Source organism: Lepidothrix coronata, unplaced genomic scaffold (assembly GCF_001604755.1).
Source record: "Lepidothrix coronata isolate B3197 unplaced genomic scaffold, Lepidothrix_coronata-1.0 Scaffold23, whole genome shotgun sequence".
Classification (NCBI taxonomy): Eukaryota; Metazoa; Chordata; class Aves; order Passeriformes; family Pipridae; genus Lepidothrix; species Lepidothrix coronata.
Window position 1 is genome coordinate 790610 of NW_016690203.1, and position 25666 is coordinate 816275.

General features: G+C 39.3%; 2 protein-coding genes across 2 annotated transcripts in view; one reads left to right on the forward strand and one right to left on the reverse strand.

Annotated features, from left to right (window-relative positions):
* Positions 1-5525, forward strand: part of BMP6 (bone morphogenetic protein 6) — an 88419-nt gene extending 82894 nt beyond the window's left edge. The window contains exons 5-7 of the mRNA XM_017808583.1: positions 1598-1674; positions 3911-4021; positions 4113-5525. Of these exons, the coding sequence (XP_017664072.1) occupies positions 1598-1674; positions 3911-4021; positions 4113-4262 (338 nt within the window). The 3' untranslated portion in view covers positions 4263-5525. The remainder of the gene's footprint in view (positions 1-1597; positions 1675-3910; positions 4022-4112) is intronic.
* On the reverse strand, positions 5387-25044 carry TXNDC5 (thioredoxin domain containing 5). The gene is made up of 9 exons (XM_017808584.1): positions 24895-25044; positions 22094-22199; positions 20701-20797; positions 18692-18807; positions 16440-16526; positions 13367-13507; positions 10507-10589; positions 7644-7773; positions 5387-7066 (listed from the first exon to the last, which is right to left on the reverse strand). Exons 1-9 carry the CDS (start codon positions 24981-24983, stop codon positions 6944-6946), a joined length of 972 nt encoding a protein of 323 aa, XP_017664073.1. The 5' UTR covers positions 24984-25044; the 3' UTR covers positions 5387-6943.
* Positions 25045-25666: the final 622 nt, after the last annotated feature.

Consider the following 25666-nt stretch of genomic DNA (forward strand, 5'->3'; position numbering starts at 1 on the left):
TGGTTGGGAGGCTGGGTTTGAGGTGTAGGGTTTTTTTCAGCCCTCAGTGTTAACTGTACCCAGCTGTACTGCTGTGCTGCCCTTAATGTCAGTTGGATGTGCTTTTAGTATTATAGTTTTTCTTTTGAATAAATATTTGCATTTGTAGTTCCCAAACTTAGGGGGGGTGCTGGAGGGAAGCAAAAGAAAGGCTTATTCAGAGCCAAGGAAAAAGTCACTAAAAATATTTTTCTATCCCAGCTGCTGCATCTGGGGGAAGCTGCACTGGAAGGGTGACCTTTCAAGCCATGTTAGGGGCACCAGGGGGCTGGTAAGCCAAAAGGTCCAGGGCAATGGGAGGCAGGCACATCAGCCTGTGACATCTGCCTGCTGACAGAAGCGCCTTTAATTGCAAATGAGGTGTGTGAGAGAGGAGGAGGCCCCTGTGGAAAGGCATAGGAGAAAAACATGGACGGGGAAAACATGGGCTCCCACACTGCTTGGCTGAATTTGCTGCCATCTCTTCCTCTTGTGCTTCCCATGGAGTGCACAGTACGGGTTCAGCAGCTGTAGCTGGTGGCCAAGCTGCTCTGCTGCAAAGGTGGTTTCTGTGGCTGCTCTGCTGAGGTCCAGCAGCCACCTGAGGTGTGACAAAATCAGCAACCACCCGTCAGGGCTGGATTTGTGCAGCCACATGGAGGTGAAAGGCCCCACTGTCACGGCTCAGCTCCTCTGTGGTTCCAGGTGTTCACATGTGGAGCCGCCTCTCTTTCCAAATATAAATGGGAAATTCCACTCTGTCAAAAGCTGCACTTTGTGGGGTCATCAGGAGCAGCTGATGGTCGAAACATCCTCATACATTGCGTCATGGCAAGGGAGAAGGTCTCTGGTCAGGGCTTTGCACCCTGCCTTCCCACTCTGGTGAAGTATTGGCACTAAGGAGCAAGTGAATGGTGAGAGCATGTCAAGTTCTGTGTCATCTGCAGATAAGCAGCTTATGGAAAGGAGAAACAGGTTTTTCAGAGCATGGTTTGTAAAGGTCCAAGGGTGGAGGTGGTGCATGGGGTGATGTCTGGGGAAGGCTAGGGGTAAGACACAGAGAGAGATGGGGACTTCCCTGCCTAGAGGACACCTTAGCTGTTTAAGGACTCCTGCTAACTGTTACAGGGAAACAAGGTGATGATTAACCTTCCTGGGGCTGTAATTCTCTCAGTGTGTGCGGTTTGAGCTCACCACCTAGGGCGGCACACCTTGGAAACCGCAGCTGAGGAAGTGGGGTGAGCACCCAGTGGGGATGTCACCTATGCCGGGCTGAAGGAGTAGATTTATTTTAAGAAGTCATTTTACTGGAGGTGTTTTACAAGCACTTTGAAGGCAGCTGAAGTAATTATAACTGAGTCACTGTTACTTGGGTTCCTCCATTCCCAAAGGCATCTTAAAAGCTTCAGCCCTGCTTTGGATGTCCCTCAACACCCTTATCCTTTTGGCTGCTGAGGGAGCTCATCATTTCTTGCTGCTGAGCCCACAGCACGCACACATTTGGCCAGCTGTGCCCTCCAGCAATGCTCTGCCTGTTTTAGTTTCTAAACTCTTGTTTTTGTTCTTTTTCTTTTAACAGATTACAACAGCAGTGACTTAAAAACAGCGTGCAGAAAGCATGAGCTTTACGTTAGCTTCCAAGACTTGGGATGGCAGGTGTGTGATGTTTCTCCCTGGGTAAACTAGACATTTTGTTATGAAATGTTATCTAAACAGTGTCACGGTAATTCCACTTGAGTCTGCCATTGTGCTTTAAAATGTCCCTTGTGCCTCCTCACTAAAACCAGTGACAGGGCAAGGCAAATAAATATTGATAGTTGTGACATTTGATAAGATCCAGAGGAAGCTTGATACTTTATGAGATTCAAGTATACAGTCATTCTCTGTCACTCACGGGAGTCACAGTACGGGCAAGGGTTTATATCTGTGAACCTCTAATGATAAGAAAAAAAATCTGATGATAAGCAGTGATTTTAATTAAATTGTTTTGTGTGTAGTGTTCAGCCACTGTTTGAAATTGGCCATTGTTTGAAATCCTCCATCCCTGCGCCACCATTAGCACTGCCTATGGTAGGTAGACTGAAGACTGGGTTTAGTTGCAACACCATGAGGCCAGAAAGTTGTTTAGAGTAAGTTATTTAGGACCAGGCCACTGTGTAATCAAACATCACATTTCAAAGAATGCCTTCACCTTCTCTTTTTTAAAATTTTTAAATTTTTCTTTCATTCTTTCATTCAACCCTTTTGTGAGGGGAGATCCCATTTCTGTCAGCTAATGTTTTTACCTGGTTATAATTCAGAATGCCAGGGCTGCCCCTGGTGCTGCCCTTGGACATGGAAGTCCTCTCAGCTAATGGGACAGTACTTTTTGTAACTTATGTCAACTCCAGCCCACTAGCTGCAACTGTGGGTGCCTGCTGACTCAGTTCTCCATTACTTGTGAGTGGCATTTCTTTTCACTTGTGAACAGTTTTTCCACCTGTTCCTTAGCTTACTTGCCCTGCTTTCAGGCAGAAGGCAGATTCCAGTTGTGAAGTTCCTGATCTTGAAGGCACTGCTTTCATGTTTCTAGGTGTAGAAAGGTACAATGCTGCCAAAGGCAGGCCACAGACCAGCAGGGCTCATTGCAAGAGTTGGAATCCAGGTCCTACTTGTTGCAGGCAGATGATCAAGGCAGGGCAGCAGCCCCCTGCAGTTGTTTGGCACTGCCATCTCCTTCGGAACATCCATTAATTTTTTTTTAGCAGAGCACTTCCCTTATTCTTACAGCCCATTAAACCACAAATTAAATTACACAGTCTGTACTGGCATCTCTAGCAGAAGGGTGATTTTCTTATGAAAAGCAGGTTGGTTTACCAGGAGCAAATTATGGGTGAACTAGTACAGTAAAATGAAGGGGAGTTTTTGCGATGCCCAGGTATCCTCGTGGGAGCAAACCTGGCTAGCAAAGCTACAGCAACAGTGTCTGGCTGCTCAGGCCTGCTGTAGCAAAATTCAAGCAAACACAGGTAATTGTTGTCAGGTAAAGGGGAAATTGTCTAAGAATTACATGCACGTGAAAGTGTACCAGTATGTTCTTCTACAGGATAACCTGCAGAGCCTGACACCAAAGGAAGCAAAATATCTCCTGCTAATTATTGCTGCTTTTAGTTTTCCTTTGGCTCTTTCATGTCAGCAGCAGAGAAGCTGTAATTTTTTTATGAGCCCTTTGGTGAAAAGTCACCTTCTTCTTCCCTACTATCATGGGACTCAAGAGTGCCACTGGGGCCACCTGTTTGCACATGCAGCTCAGGCTGGCTGCCCTGCCCCTCCTTTAGGAGTCTGGCAGATGTGCTGAATCTGTTATACAGCTAAGACTTCCCACAGTGGCCTTAGCAGGCTAGTGTCCCCGTATAAGGGTGTATAAGATAGAGTGTCTGTGAGACACCACACCAGTTTTTTATATTCCTGTTGTGGAGCTCCCTCAGGCTTGAATTGTGCCTGTGTGAATGCATGGATGTGATTTTTTCCATGAGGGGGCACCAGCTGTGGCTGTGACTCAACCTAGGAAAGGTAGTTCAGCCAGAGGGCCTAACCTGCAGGAAATGTTGGAACATAAAGGCTTCCAAACCACAATCCCCACAAGGCAACCCAGCAAGAGTTTTAGGGATAAAACTCTCTTAGTTCATGGCAATACATATATGTGCGCTGTTTTTTGGACATTGAAATCAGTGTGTCCTTGTAAAAGTGATGGCTCAAGAAAAAACAAAACCCAAAACCCCAATCAAAAGCCTAACAGTTTCAGTGAAAACACATTTTCACCCTCAAGAAAAAAGTTAATGGAAAATTTTCAGCTGCTCTTAATTGCATGCAGTTGTCTGTTGAATCATGTTCTGTTTGTTTCCCTAAAAAGGACTGGATAATCGCTCCAAAGGGCTACGCAGCCAACTACTGTGATGGGGAGTGCTCATTCCCGCTCAATGCCCATATGAACGCAACCAATCATGCCATTGTCCAAACTCTGGTAAGTCTCCAGCCAGCTCGATGCCAAAGCACCAGGTGAATCTGTAAACAGGATACCATTGTCTCAGTTGTGTTTTCTTTCTTGGCAACAGGTTCATCTTATGAATCCTGATTACGTTCCCAAACCATGCTGTGCACCTACCAAACTAAATGCCATATCTGTTCTTTACTTTGATGATAATTCTAATGTAATCTTGAAGAAATACAGGAATATGGTAGTAAGAGCTTGTGGATGTCACTGACAAACAGTCTTCACATGGACTCTGTGATGCTACCATGAACTTTGATACAACCTTCCCTGCTTTCAGGAGCTTGGACAGAAAAGCATGTGATAAACCACCTTTCAGAACACCACATATGTGCCTTGTGGGGGGACAGGGTGTGGGGACCACCCCCTGGGGTGTGAACAAACTGCTAGACTTCTTATAGACTGACCCTACACCACGGTGGCTGCTCAGCTCAGCGGCAGCAGCAATATGCCCACACATGCTTTATTTGGCTGGGATGGTCTTAATCTCACATAGCAGCTTGGCCTTTAGCAGTTGCTTGGACATCTGCTGATTTTTATCAGATGGGCTAACAACACCCAAAAAAAGTGAGGTCTTTTTCTTGGGGGTGGGGAGGGAAGACGAGGGGGAAAGGCAGAGAAGCTAAAGAAAGTGTTGGCACTTTGGTCGTAGAGCATACGTCTCATGCAAGATCATTTTGCCCAGAAGGACCAGCTACTATGCCTAGGCTGTTAGTCTCCTCCTGACAGCTGTCATGACAGTAAGCATCCAAAATTGTGCCAAAGTAAATGTTTCAGTTCTCTTATGCTCCAAGCACTGTTTAACTCTGATCCTGCAAGCATAAGATGGCTTGGCTGCACCATGTGTTAGAAACACTACCATGAACTCAGGCCCTGGCTGGTCTTGCCAGTTCACTCTCTGACTGAGCAGTACAACTTTATACACTTGTTCTTATGCAACTTCCTTCCCCTCCCCTCATGAGGTGGCCTCATCTACTACCAGTTGCCCAGGAAGGAAGTCAGGACACTTCTAAAGCTGTAATTCAGATGTAAAAGTTTAGGAGCCATTCATTCTCTAGCTGGACAGTTTGTTTACAGGAAGACAGAATGTCAACAAAATTTGCAACCTTTTCCATTCAACTCACACAACTAACAAACTGGTTTAAAGGATATGCAGTGTAGCCATGCTTTGTCTAGCAGAAGGTAATAGCAAATTGTTTTGATCAATATTAAACTTGTATTAAATGCACTTACCTCTACTTGCATTTAAAAGGCTTCTTGTAAATACAAGCTATAATTTATTGCACTTGTCACTGTATATTCATTGTTCTGTATCATTTATAGAAAGACTGCTTTTTTAAAAAGTTTTTATTTAGAAAAATCTCAGTGTAAACAATTGTACCACTTTGATTTTATACAAGAAACTCATGAGATTGTGCTTCACTAGAAAGTTGTTAAAAACGTAATAAAGGCTTCCTGTAAGGCAGAAGTATACACATTGTTCCAATACATCTGCCTGTATAACACTTAGCTTTCACTGTGACTTTTTCACCTTCACACATTTTTAGATTGAACAGAATCAAAAGTTCTGGACAGACAGTGAAGTGAAGTACCAGGAAAAATTCATTGGTTTAAAAGTTCATAGATGTTTTGCCTTTTTTTTTATAAAAAAGAAAAACAACCCAACCTACTCCATATGATGGACAAAACCCAGTATCTTGACAAATTAGTCAAATTAGCCTGTAGCTATCCTCATTCCATGAGTTTCTGTGCATGTGAGACAGCAGAATTCAGTCCTTGGTTTGTTGTTGCCTTTGTATCATGACAGTCTCTGCAGTGTAAATTCTCTGGCTTTCATTAAATCTAGCATGGAACATCTTATGCACCAAAGAATAGATTCATATTATAATCCAAGATACCACAAAGTGTGTGGCCCTAGCATTCAAACTCATCAATGCTTACTGCTTGGAAAAAGGTTAAGGCTCAAGAAGAGGGGGGGGACTATTTTACACTACTATAGACCAGCTGAATGGAAAAAATATTAAATATTGTGCTACTTGTTGTTCTCTAAGTACTCTGAATAAGGAGCAGGTCAGCACAAAGTTTGGATTCAGGCGAGGAAACACATTATCAGCTTGGAAGTCTAACTGATCATTTACTATTAACGGAGCAGGTATAACAGCACCTATTCACTCTGGCTCTATAGAAGTAGAGCATAGTTGCACCTCTGGAGCTGGATGGCAGCAGCCTATAAAAATCCACCTGACTCGTGTACACTGTGGCATCAGTAATGTTCAGGCACATGTTACAGTACCATCACTTCCATTATGGCTAGACCTCCCATGCTGAGAGGATTAACAGGTAACAACCAGCTCACGGGGGCCTGGTATCTTCCAAAGGTGTGTGTGTTTTCAACCTTTCAGCAGCTATATTAACACAAATAGGATTTAAGTGCAGTTGTAGAGGCAAAAGTCAATGCAGCTGTAGCTTTTGCCTTTCTAGTAATGGTGAGCAATTTGTAGGGATTACTTTTTAACCAAATCTAACCTGAAGACAGAAATATTGTACTGCTGCCCTTCAGTTGGTTTTCTTAATGTATTTTAGTCTCAAAGGAAACCATTTACATTTCATTACAGGAATGCAGAAATGCAGTAATACTACCAATGCTGAAAATATTCCCAATTTGCACAGTAGCTACTTGTTAGTTTTCCTTCACACAGAGGGTAGTATGTCTTTAACACACACACAAGGGGAAGATACCAATGTGTAGTACATTCGATATCCTAGAAACAAAGAAACAAAAAAAGCCCCAATCCCTACCCTCACCCCCCAAATACACTATTTGAAAATTAGCAAAGATAGAAATCCCTCAGCCACTGTACAAAGACAGCCAGGGGCAGAGCATCTAGACTTTTATTACAGTTCATCCCTTGCCTGACGCAAGACAAAGCTATGCAGTGATTCAAGGTCTCTCGTTCCATTGTGTTCACTGACTTTCTTTCCGCCTCGGAAAAGCAGAAGTGTAGGATAACCACGTACCTTCAAAAGACACATACAAAAAGGAAACTTCTTATTAATGTTAAGACTTGTATCCATCACTCATATATACCCGACTATGAAAAGCCACTGAAGCCCTCTGAGACAATAGGCCATTTTAATTTAAAAAAACACAAACCCAAACCAACAGCAGAACTTCCAATGTCAATCTGAAATGTCTGAACGTTTTAAGTGAATAGGATAATACATGTTCCTCTAGGCTCTTGGGATAGCAGCTCCAGCTCTGTCTTCAATTGTCTGCCTACCAGCACCGAAAGACTTTTTTTTTTCTAGGAACAAAACTTTCCATCAGATACCACAAGACTGCCTTGGTGCTTTCACAGAGGGAGGCTTCTTAAAATAGGGACTTCTTCAGCTTTATCCAATAATGAGAATGACCAAGTCTGAACAAACAGTCCAGGAGAGAAATGGTGTCAGCAGGTGCTGTTCTGAACTGCCTCTTTTTGGCTGACAAACAGCACGGTCACCAGGCACCTGGACTGCAGCAGCCAGTTTGGCTGGAACCTCCAACATTTGGTACACCGTACTATCCCATTCATTTCAGATCTTCCACACTTACAGAAAATCTGTTGCAGACGTTACGTTCCACGGTGCAGTCTACTTCTGCTATTTTGACATCAGTCAAACCTGGAAATTGCTCTTTGGCAAGATTCTCCCAAGTTGGAGCCAAGTTCTTACAGTGACCACACCTAGAAACAAAAGAGGGAGATTTGTTTAGCAGATACACTTTCCAGTTTATCTCTACTGTCTTACTGCAATTGCTTTAACTAGCTGCCTTTCCTATCTGCTAATGATTTGGCCCTCCAAGTCCCTTGCACTATTATGTCAGTAAATGAGCTAAGAAAACAAGTGATTTTATTTAAGTTAAGCACTGAAATACTTTCTGGCCTTTGTTAGTCTTGCCTAGAATGGTATTCTAGATGTCGGTGCATTAACATTTTACCCCACAAAGAAATATGAAGCCAAATAAAGACAAGCACAGAGAATATTTAACTGGAACAAAAAAAAAAAGGGATCTCTTGGAAACAAACATGCTTTTAGGAAGGCACAGAATGTCTGTAGTACAAATTAAGTTTTCAGGTAGCATATGCCAGTTATGCTAAAGCTACATAGCCCGAGTTTAATTATTTAAATGATATTTTAATTTCCCTGTTAAATTTCTTCCAGTTTTTAACGGCCTCCTTGACCAATGCATAGTAAAGTATTCATTTTGTTTATATTTTGAACTTGGCTTAGCCAAGTTCCTAACGTGAACTTCTTACTGCGTTCAAGAAGAATTCCCAAAGCACTTTAGATTTTAAAGCTGCATTGCTCATTCTGTTCTAACCCAGCTGCACCTTAATTGGATTATTAAAACAGCCCCATAATTGCCTTGAGGCCGGATCAGGGCATTTGCAAAAATAATGAAAGATGTCTCAGCAAAAGTTTTCTTAATGCAAGCCAGTGTGTATTTAAACCACCTTGTAAATACACAGTGACAGTATGAAAGCATTTCTGACCACGCACAAAAACTACTAGAACAGGGTGATTTTATGCTTACTATGCAAGTTAACATTAATATTTATCCAAAACTAACTGAAAGACAGAACTAGGAAGCAACATAATAGTGTTTGCTGAGCCCTACATAAGTTAATCCACTTGGAAGAGAATAATTTCATTTATATGGAGAGTACTACAACTGTATACATAAGCCTGACTTTCGGAGCTAAAACTGGGATACCAGCTATATAAATATAGGAAGCATTTTGCTAAACAGTAGCTTTCTGAGCATTGCAGCCAGGGAGCACACACTGGTTTAAGAACTTGACTCTACATTCTGAACCACCACCGTTTCTTAGCCTGCCATCCAACATTGATCCTATATGGCAGCATCCCATGAAAATCTCATGAGATGCGGAGATGGTATTATTAATAAAAACTAATCAAAAAGGGAGCATTTTTTATCTCAAAATTTCCCAGAAAAAGTTTCTCAGATAATGGTGGCGCAGTAGCAGCACAAGCACAGATTCAGTCCCAGTCCCTCACTGAGCACAGAAGGGATGAAGGGAGTGAGGAGAGAGCAGAAAACGTGAAGGGGTGTGTGCACTGTGGGTAGGGTATTTCTTAACCAAGTGGTGGAAAATGCTTGCTCACATCCAAAAGCAGATCTTTCAGATGGAAGAAGGCATAGAAATGGCTCTCAAGCAGCAAACCACACTGTGGTGAAAAGGGTGACAACACTGGAAAAGACTGCATCATTTAGCTTACATAAAATGAAACATTCCTGGGTACTTCTTGCCTACAGTACTTCTTGCCTACATGCATGCCTACTGTCAGAGTTAATATCTTGATAAGCCTGAGCACATTTAAATATGGGTTGCATTTGCTTGTGTTGCTTTGTAATGGGGCCTTTTACCACCCCAAACAAAAGAGTTTTTTATATTTTATATACTACATTAATGGGATGGCTAGTGATGAAATCAGAGATGTGTTATCTTCCACACAGTGACATACAGCTTAATTTTAATCTCTTCCCCTACACTAGGCTTCCTTCTGTTGGCTAAGAGACCAGGCAATGGATGAGCAAGATGGCATGCCAGTTTCATTAAATTCAATGGAGGCACAAATAAGATGAATTCTATAAACCAGAAAGAGAACTGTTAAACTTTCTTTTTCTCTCAGAAAGGGAACAGTAAGAAAAAGGCAGAAATATTTGTACTACGAGTTTGTAATACTGAGGTCTTACCCCAGCTGGAGTCCCAGGCTCTGCTGTATATAGCAGTAATGGCAGATGTCAGATAGGACATTACTTAATTTCCCCCTCCAGTGTCTTCCATTGGGTGTCTACACCTATGCCATCTGTATTGGGCACTTCTACCTTGAGTCACTATAAGAACATACTACATGAACCTACACTCTTAAGAACATCTTAAAATTGTCACATGTGCAAATTAGTTTTTTGGCAGTTGTTTGAAGAGTAACAGGCAATTATCCATAGCTCAACAGCCTGTATCAAAACTCAGGTGCTTAAATGAGGCTTCCAGGAGAGGCTGGTTGTGGCAGGAGAGGGCCCAAAAGCCAACACGCTTTCCTTTCTCAACACTGGAGATACACTCCCCTCACCTTATCCTAATCAAGGGATAGGAGCATACTGAGCCTGCACAGAAAGCTTCACTCTTCTTGTTCCCCAGAATTACCTTGAAGCTGACACAGTAAAGCATCTCTGTCAGCCTTTCCACAGAGAGGCATCCCAAGAGAGCTAAAACCAGATTGAGCTTTTCTGCTGTAACTCTTGCCAACACACAGATTCTTCAGTTAATTCACAGTTTAGATTCCAACAACAAATACCGTACTACACACAACTCCCAAGACCTACAGAGACTAATGCCCTCACAGCTTAGACCAACAATAATCCTGAACAACAACAGGTGCAAACTTCTTACCACGGAGCATAGAATTTAATAAAGGTGATCCCTCTAGCAATGGTTGCATCAAAGTCTTTTTCAGAGAGAGAGAGCACTGCAGCCTGCTCCNAAAAAAAAAAAAAAAAGAGAGAAAAAGAGGTCAAAACTTCTTGTGTATACAACATCAGCCAATTTAGCTTTTACCTACCTAAAAGGGAAACTGAAATTGGAAAAGCTAATATTATTAGTAATATAAACAAGAGTAGCAGCAGCAGACCTCACTTTTACCTCTCAGCTACTTTCCTACCCTAGAGAAATGTAGAGAAAACTGTATTTCACACTGAATCTCAACCATAACTGGAGAAACAGAACTTCCCTATTTTCAGGGGATTTGCCTGTATCCAAATTTTCAGTTGTTGTAAAAAATCACCTTCATTTGAATACACTGTGTTTCAGGGAACAGCCCTTAGAGAAGTTGGCTTCAGGCACTTAATAGCCATCTGATATTTTAATGAGGTATTCAAGGCACATTAGTGATGTCTCAACAGCTGTTCTCCCTGTCCACTACATCTCTGCATTGCATACACAGAAAAAACTGTTACCAGAAACACAGATTTGCCTGTCAAGAGGACGTCATAATATCACACTTCTATGGATGCCAGGAACAATTTTTTCTCCTGATAACATCAGGAGCAAGGGAATGATGGGAAGACAGCACATTGCTTACAGTCTCATATGAGAGCACAGAACTGAAACTTCATTTTTTGTGTGAAACCCTTAAGGGTGAGAGGGATTAAAAACAAGTAAATAAATGTCATGCCTATAAAAGTTTCAAGTTCAAATGAAAGGAGAAGAAAAAACAAGATCGCATCACCCAGTAAGTTTTATGAAGCCACAATGAAATTTGACATTACAAATTATCCAGCACCTTTAAACATTTCTCTAAATAACTGTTAGTTCATGAAATTATCTCATTAAGTTGAAGTGTTATTACCTCTAAAGAATTATTTAGAAATTAGAAATTATACTTTCTAATTATTTAATAATTACAAATAATTAAATGAAGCAAAAAGTGAGCAGTCTGAATTTCCTAAATGGATATCTAAAACTGATGTTCCAAACTTAATTTACAATATAAGATATGAAATCCAAAAACCCCATAAGTAACATCTTCCCCATGATTCACACAGTAAAACAAATTTTAAAAATCTGTAGATTATTAGCAGAATATTGATGTGAACTATATAACCACAAAAATAAATTTAATATCAGAAAGCTCAATATTAGCTTGGTTTCTTCAAAGAAGACATCTTACGCAATCACATAATCTGATCACACTGGTCACACTACCTTAAACCACCTGGATCATTTTTGAATGATTTTAGCAATGTCTGGAGGAGAATTCTCATGGACTTAAAAGTACAGCTTCCATAAAACAGCTGGCAAGTACTTGGCCTATGTAAGACATGGGGGAATCTATGTAGGGGCTCAGCACTGGGACACAAATTTGGAGTTGGAACTCATTGCTTTTGCTGCCTGTGGTACCAGCTCTGTTCAGCTGATGGCAAATGCAGTCAGTGTTTGCTGGCTACATGGGCTGGCCCCTTGTTTCAAAATTCATGAAAAGAAAACCAGTATCAAGGAGTCTGAAAATGAGCGACCAGGCAGCTGTGGCATCCAAAGCTGCAATGTGAAGTTGTAAGGACAAGCTGAGTCCTACACTGTGTCTGTCTACTATTATTTGGCAGAAAAATCCCTCCACAATCCTTTCCTGTTTGTGTGTGTGCTGGTGAATGCAAGGCATAAGTGGGAATTTGCGTCACATGTGGTTTGTGTTATTTCTATAAAAATAGACGACTAATTACTTTCTGCATTGTACTAACACCAGCTTGTTAGGATCTTCCAACTATGAGGTCAACTAAAAAAAAACCAACAAAAACTGAAGGGTACAAAAATTACAAATCTATGTGGTCTATAATGTTTGGTAAGCCACTTTATGCAAGATGGGTAATGCTGCTGGAAAAATCAACTGGGAAGGGTAATATTCTCCTGTAAGAAGCTACATATAAACAGTATTTATATTAATATTATTGATGCTTAATTACTTAAGTTCATTCTACATCAGAAGGGAGTGTAAATCCCCGTCCCTTATTTTCTAGGCAGAAAGTACGTTTTCCACACTTCGTGAAAAATTACGCTTGAAAATCAGCCTCACCAATTTTTCATTCATCTCACAAAATGGCAGATGAAATGCCAAAGGGATTACAAAAGACAGAAAATTACAAGAAGTACAACTGCGCAAAGGTTATTCCTGGCAATGTCTTGGCAACTTTTATAAGCCTGTAGCTCCTACAACCAAGATTAGAATAAGTCTCCAACCTCAAGGACTTTTCTTATCACAGGACACATTACCTTACCATATCTAGACTGGTCTTCATAATCTTTGCTTGTTCGTTGTTTTTGCAGATAGTCACTAAGTATAGGACCCTGGCTTCTTTTAGGGGCTTAGCAGCATGCACCATATCCCTAGTTCAAGTGAGAATCTTGCAAGAAATGTTCATTTCTATAGTGATGAAATATGCTGTCATAGAAACCAGCAGTTCCATGGACCAAAAAGACCACATTTATGCCACTCTATCTAAACAATTTATTGCAACCATAAAAAAGGAGCCAGATTTTTTTTTCCTTCTCCAATTCATCAGTTTAGTAAAAGTATCCCTAGGATTTATGATCTGATTCCACTCACTAACAACTAAAAAAATAACCAAGAAAATATTTGGTACAGTTTACATCCAGAAATCGTCAATCTATCAGAGAGAGAAAAACGCATAGAAGACTTGGACAGGTTGCTAAAACAGTCTGAACACTTAACATCACTGCAAAGTACTGGAGCACTTACCTCAACATGGGTGGGTTCTGCAGGTGGCTGTGGATCTTCAGCAGGTTTATCTGCTGGTGGCTCTTTACCAGAGCTCTGTAGTTGGGAATCCACATATTCTTTTAAGGAATCGAAGTCCCTCTTCCCTTTGTACTGGTCACCCTAAAATTATCAAATAGTTTGTGCAACTGTGTATATGCAATTAATCTAGCAAATAAATAATTACCAGAAAAACATAAGATTGCCAAGTATAAGCACATTAATAATATGATTATCTAGTTCTTAAACCTCTCCATGACATTCCATTCATTCCATGTCTTTAGGTTTTACCTTAGATTCTTCTGTAGCAAAAGGGAACAATCTAAAATTTCCTTGAAGTGAAAGGTATTTTAGAAATGTAGAAGCAAATTTTTGACACTTTTCCACTTTGACCTTCTCTCACTGTAGTCAGCTTTTTCAAGCTTTTATTTTTTTGAACCTAAAGCTACTGCAATGAACAATAACACATCCATCCCTGTTTGGTGGTGGTCTCTGTTACCACGTGAGCTCTGCCCGGTGCTTTGACAGGGCTGAAAACCTTAACTTGCATGTTGCCAGACTGCAGTTACTCCTCTGGCCTACACACTTGTCACACATCTCCAGAAAACCCAAATAGTAAGGCAGTACACTCTGGGCACCTAAGTTCACCTGGAAGCAAGAGACAACAGGTGCCTGCTGCTGGCAAACATTTCCAACACCACTACTCTCAGGAAAGTTAAGTCCCATTTTTTAACCTGCACATAAAGCAGTCAACCATAAAGCCAGATCTCTGAGAGGCCACAGTTTGCTTTAGATGCTTCCCCATATTTCGGGTACTTTCACAACTCTAGAGAACAAGAAATCAGAGCACTTGTGAGCAGCTTCTAGTCTCAAATCCACTGCTGGCCCTCTCCAACCTGGCTCTTGTGTGATTGCCCTCAGGGCTCTCTGTGACAATTAATACTTATTTCTTTGTTAAGATCTATCTGTGAGGTACTACATATCCACACAGGTACTACATATCCATTTTGGATAGAACTCTTGAGATGTGGTCCCAGGAGGCATGGGCGACAAGATGTATCTCCACTTGCAGATGAGGAAGACTCAAGAAACAACATACAAGCTTCCATACACTGGAAGGAAGAACAGACATCTCAGCTTTCCTATACCTTTGGAGCTCCTTCTACACATTTCTCTTTTTTTGTCATTGATAATGTTACTTGTAACTATGGCCTCTTTCTTTGCACTGGCTCTAAGTGACTAAGGAAATAATATAAGCTGATGCAAGAAGCCTGTACCTTCTGGTTTGTATCCATTTCAGCAGGGCAGGGTCAGCGCCCATTGATTCCTCCCAGGGTTTCTGCGCCATCTAACCAAAAGGGATGGTGTCATACCCGACTTCAGTTATGACAAACGGGATGATGGTATCATGGATAACAAGGCTGGATGACTGAAGCAGTTCTCCCCCTTACTGAACAGTATCACAGCAGCCAGAGATTTTCGGGAATTTCTGGGCCAGACTGTTGGAAAGTTGTTGGGGTTGTTTTGTGGTTTTTAAAATGTATTGTATCAGGCCATGGAGGAACATGTGATTGCTGTGGCAGTATGTCACCAGGGAATACCACACTGCCAATGGAGAAAAGACAGTTCAATGTGAACTGAAATACATTGCTCAGACTAATGGCTAAGCTTCAGTTTTACCAAATACAACAGCAGTGATTTTTTTCTTTCACTGCATTCTTGATTCAAATAACTCTGAGGAATTCAAACGTCAATTATTAGAAAGGGTCAGAAAATTGATCTGGCTTGTCAAGGAAAAACTAACTTTTCTATATCAAGAGAGTATTGTTCTGGCAAAGTATCTTGCCATCTGTAGCTGTCTGAAAAATAAAAATAAAGCAGGTGGAAAACCATTCTGAAAAAACCAGCAGAACACTTTACATTCTTCCAACTCACATCATACAAAGACAAAAGTTTAATTAACTGAAAACCTCTTGCCTTGGACATGCCACCATGCTTGATTTGAGCACTCCCTCAGCTTCCAGTTCTGCTTCTGACATGTGCCAGGCACTGCTGCTCGAGAGGTAACAAGGCCACATACTTCTTATGTGAATCAGGCTGGGATTCAAAAATGCAGGTGCTGCTTCATTTAAATTCCCTAGAATGCCTCATCTTGCAGGGATGCTCATAGCAAACCTCACATGCACTGGTATGTACTTGCGGCCAGTTTCTCTTTAGAGTGCCAGAAAACTGCCACAAGCAACAGCCACTAAACTGGATTAAGTAGCAAAACTTACATCTCCAATACTGTAAATGTTCAAAAATGAATGCAAGATGAATGGGACAAAAAAACAACCCCCCCCCAACTTAGCAGGTAAGAGCTAGTAATGTCCTGGGCTCTCTTGTGGACCTGTTTTTAATATCCATTGAATACATTTAATTAATCTTGAAACTGTGAAATACATTATAAATAACACTACGATTTATATTTAGCTTATTGACTGCTGTTCATGTACATGGTATTTATAAATATTTTATTTCCCCATAACTTCAGAATATTGTAATTCTTTGAACTGCTGCAAGGAAAAACGTCAAGTGGGCCCACAGGAATTCTCACTCACAGTGTCATATGAAGTGTTCAGATTTATAAGAGGGAAAATTTACATCTCTAGACATCACTCAGCAAATGGGCAACATTTTCAGAGGGCAACCTTCTGATACACATTGTGAAAATTACATACTTTATTATTATTTCTATTTCAGTTATGTTTTTTATGTTCCACAGGAAATAAAGTATTAGAATAAAGTAAACCCAGAATTCTCTCACACAGTAGCATAACTGGAGATACTGCTTTCAGATTTATGAACATTATACCAGTCATTTGCAAAACACAAGGAGCAAAAATCTCTAACTTTTACCTGCAGACAAAGTCTACCTCTTCTAGTATCCAACTGAACCTCCAACATTATTTCTCTCACAAGCAGACTTTTGTCTTTTTTTTTCCAGAATGCAAGCACAGTCTAAGTATTATTCAGAAAAAAATGGTGTGATCTTTTGCTGAACTTGCAGACTCACCTTTTCACCATTCCTAAACCAGAGGAGTGTGGGATAACCACGAACTTGGGTTTCAGAGCAGACTTCATAATGCTGAGTACAGTCGACCTACATTTTGGGAAAAAAACCCAAAACTATTCAGTGCCTAAAATAAACATACAACAAGCATCACAGCCTCCCTTGTTTAAAATCTCAGAAAAATACAGAAACAAGCAATACATGGCTTGGCAAAACTCAGTACTGTCTTGAGAATGATTATGTCTGCCTTCCAAACAGTGGCTTGGTTGTATAATTGAGAGGCTCTGTGTGTGATTTTTTTTTTTAAGGAGAGATTAGGAGAGAGGTATGGCTAGAAGGAAGTAATAGCAGTTACAAAGAACAACGAAGACATAATTAAAGATTTCAATTAAAAAGTACTTGGTATTCTCAGCTAATAAAATCAGTGCATGGACAATGAAACACAAAACACTAATGTGAGAGAGGTTTAAAGCAAAGACATATTGGCTCATCCATTTTTTGAAAGACTACTCTTTAAAGACTTCAGAAGACATGTCAACTACTAGAAAGTTAACTTTACTCCAAGGGAAGCTCCAAGTGCATAGCAACATTCAATTCTAATACGTCATAAACCAATCTGTAACATTATTAGTTTATAATCTTTTTTGAAGCAGAAAAAAAAGATAACTTAAGCATTGCAGCCTTTGCTCAACACAGCACTTGTATTTTGAATTTTACATTAGAAACACTTTGCTCCAGATCACTGAAGATCAACTCTAAAGATTAAACAGTGTTAAGACACTATTCCTGCAGATTAGATGAAGGTCATGGTTCAACCTTCTTAGAAACAGCTGTGTTTCCTGTTTACTTACAGACTTACAATCTTAGCCAAGACATGTTTAAAATATTTTCACAAGGTATACAGTTACATAAAATTGCCTAGGCATCAAGACAAATCTTGGTGGCTGCATTACATAACAACTCTCCATAATATGAACTGTGAACACGACAGACAACTAAATAAAACAGAAATTTTGAAAATTCTTTGTTTATTTTTCTCCAGGTACCAGAGAATGGTAACTTCAAAAAGATACTTAAGCTGAGCACAGATTTCTTAGGACAGCAAACAAAGGTCTCAAATAAGGGAGAAATAGCTTCTGATACCTTATTCTTTAATTTTATATCCACCAGGTCTCAAAATTATATATACATACATATATATACATATACATATATATAGATGTATGTATGTATGTCTTCTCTGAAGATCAACTGTGCTTATATATATATGTGTCCTTTAAACTATGTGGACCTGCTCTGTACATCTACAGCATACCTGAATTGACAGATTTTCAAAAGTATTAAAAATAAAGAATAAAAAAAAAGTCAAGCTCATCACCCCTAATACAGCTGAAAGTGCTGTGAGGGCAGAGGCAGGGGAGACAGCAGAGGGAGAGTCCCTCTGCAGTACTGACAACACTGCTATTATGCTGTCTTTCTGATCAGTGGAACAACTGTGAAAGCTTAAGGACATGGAAGCTGAGCACAGTCAGATTTCCACTGTGGGCAGAGGGATTCCCATCATGAGCCACCTGGACTTAGGTATGGGTCAGCAAATAAAGCCAGTAACTACAATTGCCAGACCACCTCCATACCTCAGCACAGAAGTCACTCCACGTACAAGTAACAAGCTCCCATGGTAAATACACCACAGAACCTGGTTATCAACCCTAAGAGAAATAGTAAAGCAGGACAAGATATCAATTTTTAAGGTGCAGGACCTTCTGAAACCTTTAAAAATTTTATGGGCGTAAAGAGTTAAAAAACCCCAAACCAATAAAGAAATAAGTCATCCTAAGGAGCCCTGTAGGGCTAAAGCTTGCTAAGGAACCCAGTGCTGTAAAGAACAAATTAAAAGTCACTTTCTCAAAATAAATACTGAAGTCTATCAAATTCTGAGAAAGCAGACACATAATAAAAAGCAAGTCTCAAAATATTATTCCTTGCATCTGAAGTATTAGCCTCATTCCGAGCTCTCTGAAATACAGAGAGCAAGCTGTGTTTGTAACAAGTCCTTGCTGAAAATGAGGGAGTCCTGTCAACTGTAGATGTGAAAGAAAAAAACCCTCAAAATTAAAATAGAAACTATGACTATAAAAGGATTTAAAGGTTGACAAAACAGTTTCTATTTGCAAATCATAGCACAAAAAGCATGATCCTAGGCTGAAACATTCACTGACACAAACCACGTTTTCAACTAAGAGCACTTCACCTACCTTGCCAATCTTGACAGTTTCCGAATGCTCAAAGGCTTGAGCCAGCTGTTCCCAGGTAGGGGCCAAAGCCTTGCAGTGACCACACCAAGGGGCAAAGAATTTGATGAAGTGATTACCTTTTAAGTTAAAAAAAAAAAAAAAAAAAAATATTTAACTCATGTGGAATGAACTTGGCTGCAATTAAAGACTAGCTACTAATCTCAGCCTGCAAATTTATCATGGTATTTCCTGAGTTAAAGATAGGAAACACTGTGAATCAAAGGCCAGGACAAAATACTTCAGCAATTAGGTTTTCAATACTGTATGCAGTCCCACAGCATTGCCAAATTTCCCGAAAATCCGAACAGCTTCACAATCTCAACCCAACAAATGAGATATTAAACCTGGTATTTTTAGCCTAACCATTTACCTCAATGTTTAATTCTACCATGTCAATCAGTTGCCCTGTTACAGCATAGAAAGAACTACCAAGGAATATATAACAGCATAAATGAAAGTATAAACTTCAACTTAACAAAATGGTGCTTCCTAAGAAATGCTTCAGTCTATGATTTACCTAAAAAATTTTGTTCAGTTTTCTGCTCTCCTTTTTCTGTCCTGCTCTTTCTGTTTTCATGTCAACTACTCAGAATTTGCTGCCTTTAGTAGGTTTTTGTGGTGTTTTACACAGAGGAAAGTCTCGGTGCTATCTCCTACTAATGTTTAGTTTAAATTAGTACAATATTAATTGCAAAGTACCAGAATACGTCATTTCCTTCAATTAAGGTTAATTAATTCAAAATGCTGCACATTTTTGCACCCATCAAGACAAGGCTCTGTTAAAACAAATTAAAAGAGCAAAAGTCAACCTTGCAGGTGTAACTGCTAAGCCTCCCGTTAAATTTAGGCACTGAACTTTTTGTAACTGAAGTGAAGAGAGGACAACAGATTTATAGATTGTCCTAAACCTCCTCAACCATCAGATATGACCATGAGAATGTCTTCTCCATGAAGGCCAATGGATACATAATAAAAATATTACAATAAAAATATTAAAACATTTATATATACACTGAACTTTACAATCTGAGAAGATATTAAAGTTGATAAATGCTTAGCATCTCCCTGATGGCTTAGAGGAAAACCCATTAAGAATTTTGATTTCATTCTGTGTTAAGCCCCACAGGCTGGGAAATTTTAAGTTAGATGCACAAAAAGCTCTTTTACACTTGAAAACATTTCTGATCAGTTCATGGTTACTTTAAGAAGCTCTAGTATCTACCTCACTAGTGGTATCAGATGGGCACAGACATTTAATTTAAACCAGCCTTTGCTTTTTGGATAACAGACAGAGATAGTAAGATCATCTGGTGGTATGCCAGCTCAAAGCTTGAATTGTAAGATTTTGCTCATTCTCTAAAAAACCCACCATGTGGGGGTTAAAATTTCCCATATTAGGTATCCCTCCTGGAATTAATTTTAAGGCTTCCAGACAAAATATTTTTTAAAATGGCCAAACAGGTGAAGTGTTTTGCCCATATTAAATTCTGGAGAAAGGAAGCTAAACAATATCAAATAAAGGGCCAGACTGGAGTGGGATGGGGGCTGTAAGGAGGAAGTGGGTGGATTATACTTATCCAGAAAACAGTCTGGGAGGAAGAAAAGGCAGCTCCTAGGGAAGGAGGAAACGGGACTTGCAAAAACACAAAGTAAGTGGCAAGGCTGTGATTGAATAAGGAACTTGGGAAAAGAGACAGTTTCATTGAGCAAGCCCCAATAGCTTCTTCCCTGTGATTAGGGCCGTGATTTTACTGCCTTCTGAGTGCCATACTTAAAACTTTCTCATGGTCTGCAATATGTAATTAAACTACTGCATTTTTACACAGTTTGTAGTTTCATCCTCTTTCACTTGGTATTATGGGAAAACAATGGTGTGAAGGAGGTCCCCTGAAAACTAACGTTCCTGGTACAGACTTCTCACTACTAATGTCTCTGTAAGCAAGTTTCTCTTATAAAAAAATCCCAGTTACCTTCTGCTATGTGCATCTTGAAATTCTCTGCTGAGAGTTCATACATTCCCTGCTTCGGTTCAGGGGCTTTAGGTGGTTCCACATCAGATTCTGGATCCTATTCATGAAAAAAATTAACTTTTATTTCTCTTGTACAGTAAATACACAACATTTGATTACTGTATCACGCTGTCCTGTGACAGTCTTGTAGACTCTGTACCCTGAAATTTTAAATTCCTAAAGCAATGTCCTTATTTAGCTTGATTTAGGTATCTAATGTTTCCTAGCAAACAACTATTCGAAAGCAAAATGTGAAAAAAATTGCCACACAGAAAAGAGCTATCACAGTCAGTGGAATAACAGTCTTTCACTGTGCTGTAGTACAGTCACAGAGCACATGCTATGGCAGTCATCACATCACCACACAGCAATACACTTAAATTACATAATGGTCCCTCCATAGCATCTCACATCAGCCACATCTGCCATGACACCAGTTTCAGTGGTCTTTGGGTTATTTAAAAATAGCTAGTGCAAAAGCTATTTTCTGCTCCCCTAATGCCAGAAGGAATGCTGTCTACCTAAGGGCTCTATGAAGACAGCAACAATGGGAATAGAGCAAACATTTCATATGTATAACTTACAGCAAACTCATTGGCACATCAGCAATATCAACTGAATACTTTGTAGACACTAGAGTTAGAGCTGGAAAGGATTTTTTAAGAACCTCAAAGTACGTTTCTTAAAATAGTTTAGCATTTAATGTTTAATTATTAAAAACACAATGTTTGTTTAAATATAATCACATTCTAACTGTGGTTCAGCAATCCATAAAGCTTTATCTTGATTAGAAACAGCAATCACAAATTTCATTTTAGGCAAGGCTTGGCTACTACATGTGAATTCTACCCCTAAACTCAAGGGTTTTCCTAGTGATGGTATTAGCTTATCTTACTTAACCAATTATTTTAAACCTTTTCTTTAGGCTACAACATTAACAGGTAGTAACTGAGCTGAAGAGGGCATCCATGTTTGAAGAGGAAAGTAAGTCCAATACAAATGAAATTTATAATGTGTTACAGGTAAATTGCTTTTCTTATTCTAGAAACATTATGGCCTACAGATGTCAACTGAATTGACACCAAGAACTGTATCTTAAAATGTTAAAATTATAAACATTAAAACTGCATTATGTACTGTAGTTTTAAATACAGGAAACAGAGGTCAGGTCACAGGATGACAGTTTTAATTACTACTCTGACTATTGTGTAAGCTGTTTCATATTGATTTTGTGACCTGACTTTTATTCTCAGGAGAAATTTCCTCGTGGAAAATGAAACCTAACTTAAAGAAGTGATAGATAAGCAAGTCTGCAGAAAAGAGTATTTCCATTTCTTACTTCCTTTTCACTTACAGATGGTTCCTCATTTAGTTTCTCCAGCATCCAGTTTTCCAGTGCCTGGAAGTCCCTAGGGCCTTGGTATTTCAGAGGTTCTTGTCCTGGTTTAAGCAGCTTTAGGCTAAAGGATCAAAATGTGAGAAAAGAGTGAGGCAAAAATTTTCACACAGGAAACATTCTCAGAAAGCCAACGTGCTTTGCTAATCCATAGCAATGCAGCTCAGGCTGCAGTAACAGATCTCCTGACTATTAACATCAGCATCAGACATCTCCCTCAGCTTAAAGGGTCATGGGTAGAATTTTTTCATTCCCATGTAAAGGAGATTTTTAAAACAGCAAAAAATAAATACCATGTTAAAAATCAACATAGCTCAATATTACTTTGATCAATAAGCAAGAGCAAATTAAAAATTGCGGCATTTAGTTCTGTGAATCCTGTTTCAGTTTGTCAAAAAGCATCCATTTTGTTTTGTTCACCTCTCTTCATCACCAAAGGAAAAATATCTAGCACTTATTTTCCCACAAATTTCTTTTTCACCTTTTGTTCCCCAACTGCTCTTGGAATGTAGGACTTTTCATGTGGTATTAAACTGATTAAAAACACACTGAAGCAAGTCAATAGGACAAGGAGATAAGTGACTGCCTGTAGGGATTCAAACTTCATGATTATAACATTTAATAATTGCTATCAAAACTTTTCCATAAACTACATAAAGCTTCTACTATTAAATATTTAAATTAAAATTTGAACTATATTTGATAAAGGGGTAATATTGAATTCTGACCTAGTCTTATTTTTTATAGAAGATCAGAGTTTCAATTACTAGCCCTCAGTTCCCCTTGCCAAGCTGTCATTTTGTACAGCTTCTTTTGTTTATTGAAATGTTTTTCTCTCTCTTCTTGTTCCACAGTCGGAAAAAATGAACATATGAAAGTGTTGAAAAACCACATAATGCAAATATATGCAAAAGAGATAGGAACTCCCACTGTCATTTCTATTTAAGGTATTCTTGAATGTTCCTTGTGATGACAGAAAGTCAAAATAATAAGCAAACAACAAATATTAAACAAAAGAACATCTAAAACACACCTCATGGAAATACTTTTCAAAATAAACAAAAAAAAAAGGGTAACAGCATAAAAAACTATCTGCACCTTTAGTTTCTTCAAACAAGGTTGAGTTTTCTCTGGTTCGGTTAACAGTATTTATTTTGCAGCACGAAATAATCCTGAAACAACTGTACTAACAAGTGAGGGACCTGCTCAGCCACTTTGATTCTCAGGGGATGAAAAGGGGATGCAGCCTTTCCTTTGACAGGTGTTTGGAAAAGCAGTGTAGGGATCAGCACATCCTGGACTTGAGACAATACCTCTGTGCCTGAGGAAGCTGTGAAATTTCCCTTGCTGGACGTTTTTAAAAACAGACTAGTTTAAAACTGACTCAGACAGGAAGAGAATTGATATCATGAATTCCCCTTCATCTCTATGTTTCTATGACTAGCAGATGACTGCCTTGTTATTTATACTTTTCAAGTAGGTGAAAGCAAGCACTAACTATTCATAAATATTCAATGACCTTAAAAAGAGAGAGAGGAAAAAAAATGCAGCAATTACACATCCATTGATTTTTTCCTTATTAAAAATCTCTGCCACTCTTTCTGTTTTACAAGGAGCAGCACCACAATCTAATCTATTCAAATATGCCAAGACAACAAATGCTCGCTTTTGGAGATATTAAAACAGAGCTGTAATGTGCACTATTTCTTGGTGAAAAGTTATTTCTTGTGGAACTCAGCCACACACTGCCCTTAAGGACAATTCCTATCTCAACAAGGACTATGCTATTAATAACTCTAAACTTCTACTCAGTCATACTCATCTGCATCCAAGTGGGTGCAGCCAGGAGCGCATGAAAAGTTCAGGCTGTAGCTGGAGTCGGCAAAAACACTGGACAAAGTGAGCAAAGGGAAGAAAACTGAAAAATACAGGCTGTGCAAGGGCTAGAAATTATTACATTCTCCACTTATGCCCACTGAGTACTTCATAAAGCAGCTGAAAGGATCCCATCCATTTTTGCAAGAAGCTTTAAAGAAGACAAGTGAAAAAAAAAATATTTTTTTGCTCCTTCCTGGCAGTTAGAAAGGTAACACACGTGTCTAACCAACCCCAAAGCACCAACCTCTCATAGATACTCTAGATCATGTTCTGCCTACCAAAGTTGAGGTAGTAAGGCACACATCCCTTATAACAGGATAAGCATAACAACCTTAAAATACAAATTAATTTCTTCTAGACCAATGTAAGAAAACTTACCTAGAAAAAAGTCTGTACAACATCACCACTGCTTTGCTAAATAATACTATTTATCATTTTATGAGTACTGAGTTCACTAAAAATCTAACAGAACACCTGCAATTATGAATGTTGCAGAGTCTTGACAAACTGGTGACAAATTATTTTTAAAAGTACCGTTACCGGAAACCAGCTCTATCATGCATATCACAGATGTATAATGTACTGCTGCTTGAGAAAGAGGTACTCCCAGAGAAAACAAAAGGACAATTCTGGACTTCATTTAAACACAGACATTGTCCAAGACATAAAAGAGTTTCTTGAAAAAAATGAAAGAGTAACAGTAGTATGTATCACATGATACTTGGCAACATGGTAAAAAGGCTTAAAATGAACATATCAGATCCAAGGGGCTACAAAGAAATCCACGAAAAATATAGCTTAGAAGTTAGCTTCAAGAAATTGGCAGAGGATCATGGAAAACTGAAAAAGAAAAATAGGAGCAGACATCCTTTTATACTTACGTAGGGTATCCTCGTACGCCAAATTCAGAGCACAGTGGAATATCTACAGTACAATCCACTTTAACAACGTAGACTTGTGGTTTTTCCATGTTGTTGTATTTATCTCCCAAATCATTCCAAGTTGGCTGGAGACGCTGACAGTGTCCACACCTGTGACAGAAGGAATAAGATACTGTTTAATAGCTGCTCACGTTTAGAGCAAAATGAATCTATGGAAAAGTCATACGCAGAACAGTAATTCTGATAAATTTAAAAATAAATTTTTAAATCAGAAGTCTTCCATTCTCAAGCCCTGTTACATAAGCAACAGCAAATACTATTAAGAACTTTAGCATGCTGCAAACACAGCTCAAGTGAAAATCAGGAAGATCCGGTAACTTCTTGCTACTACCCTTTTACACTACAAATCCTATGAATACTCCCTGAACTTAGTGAGGCTGTTAATAAAAGCACTGTCATTCTCCCAACTTTCTAGAAAAATCCTGCAAGGCTGTCCAGTTTTGTTTGTTTTTTTTTTAAGTTGCTCCCACTTGAAACAGTTTCACTTATACAAATGGTTTTGAATACACTTGTAGAAAAGTTGCATGGATTCACACCTTTCCAGGTATCCTGATACCATTAAGAGAAAAAAAAATAAAATCTTGAGATTTACTTTAAGATAAAGAATGTCAGTCAGGCACAGTGGGTCACACGTGCTCCCACTATGTGGAGGAATAAGACCTCCCATGGCATCTTATTCTGAATTGTTATTATGAAGGGATACAATGTATTA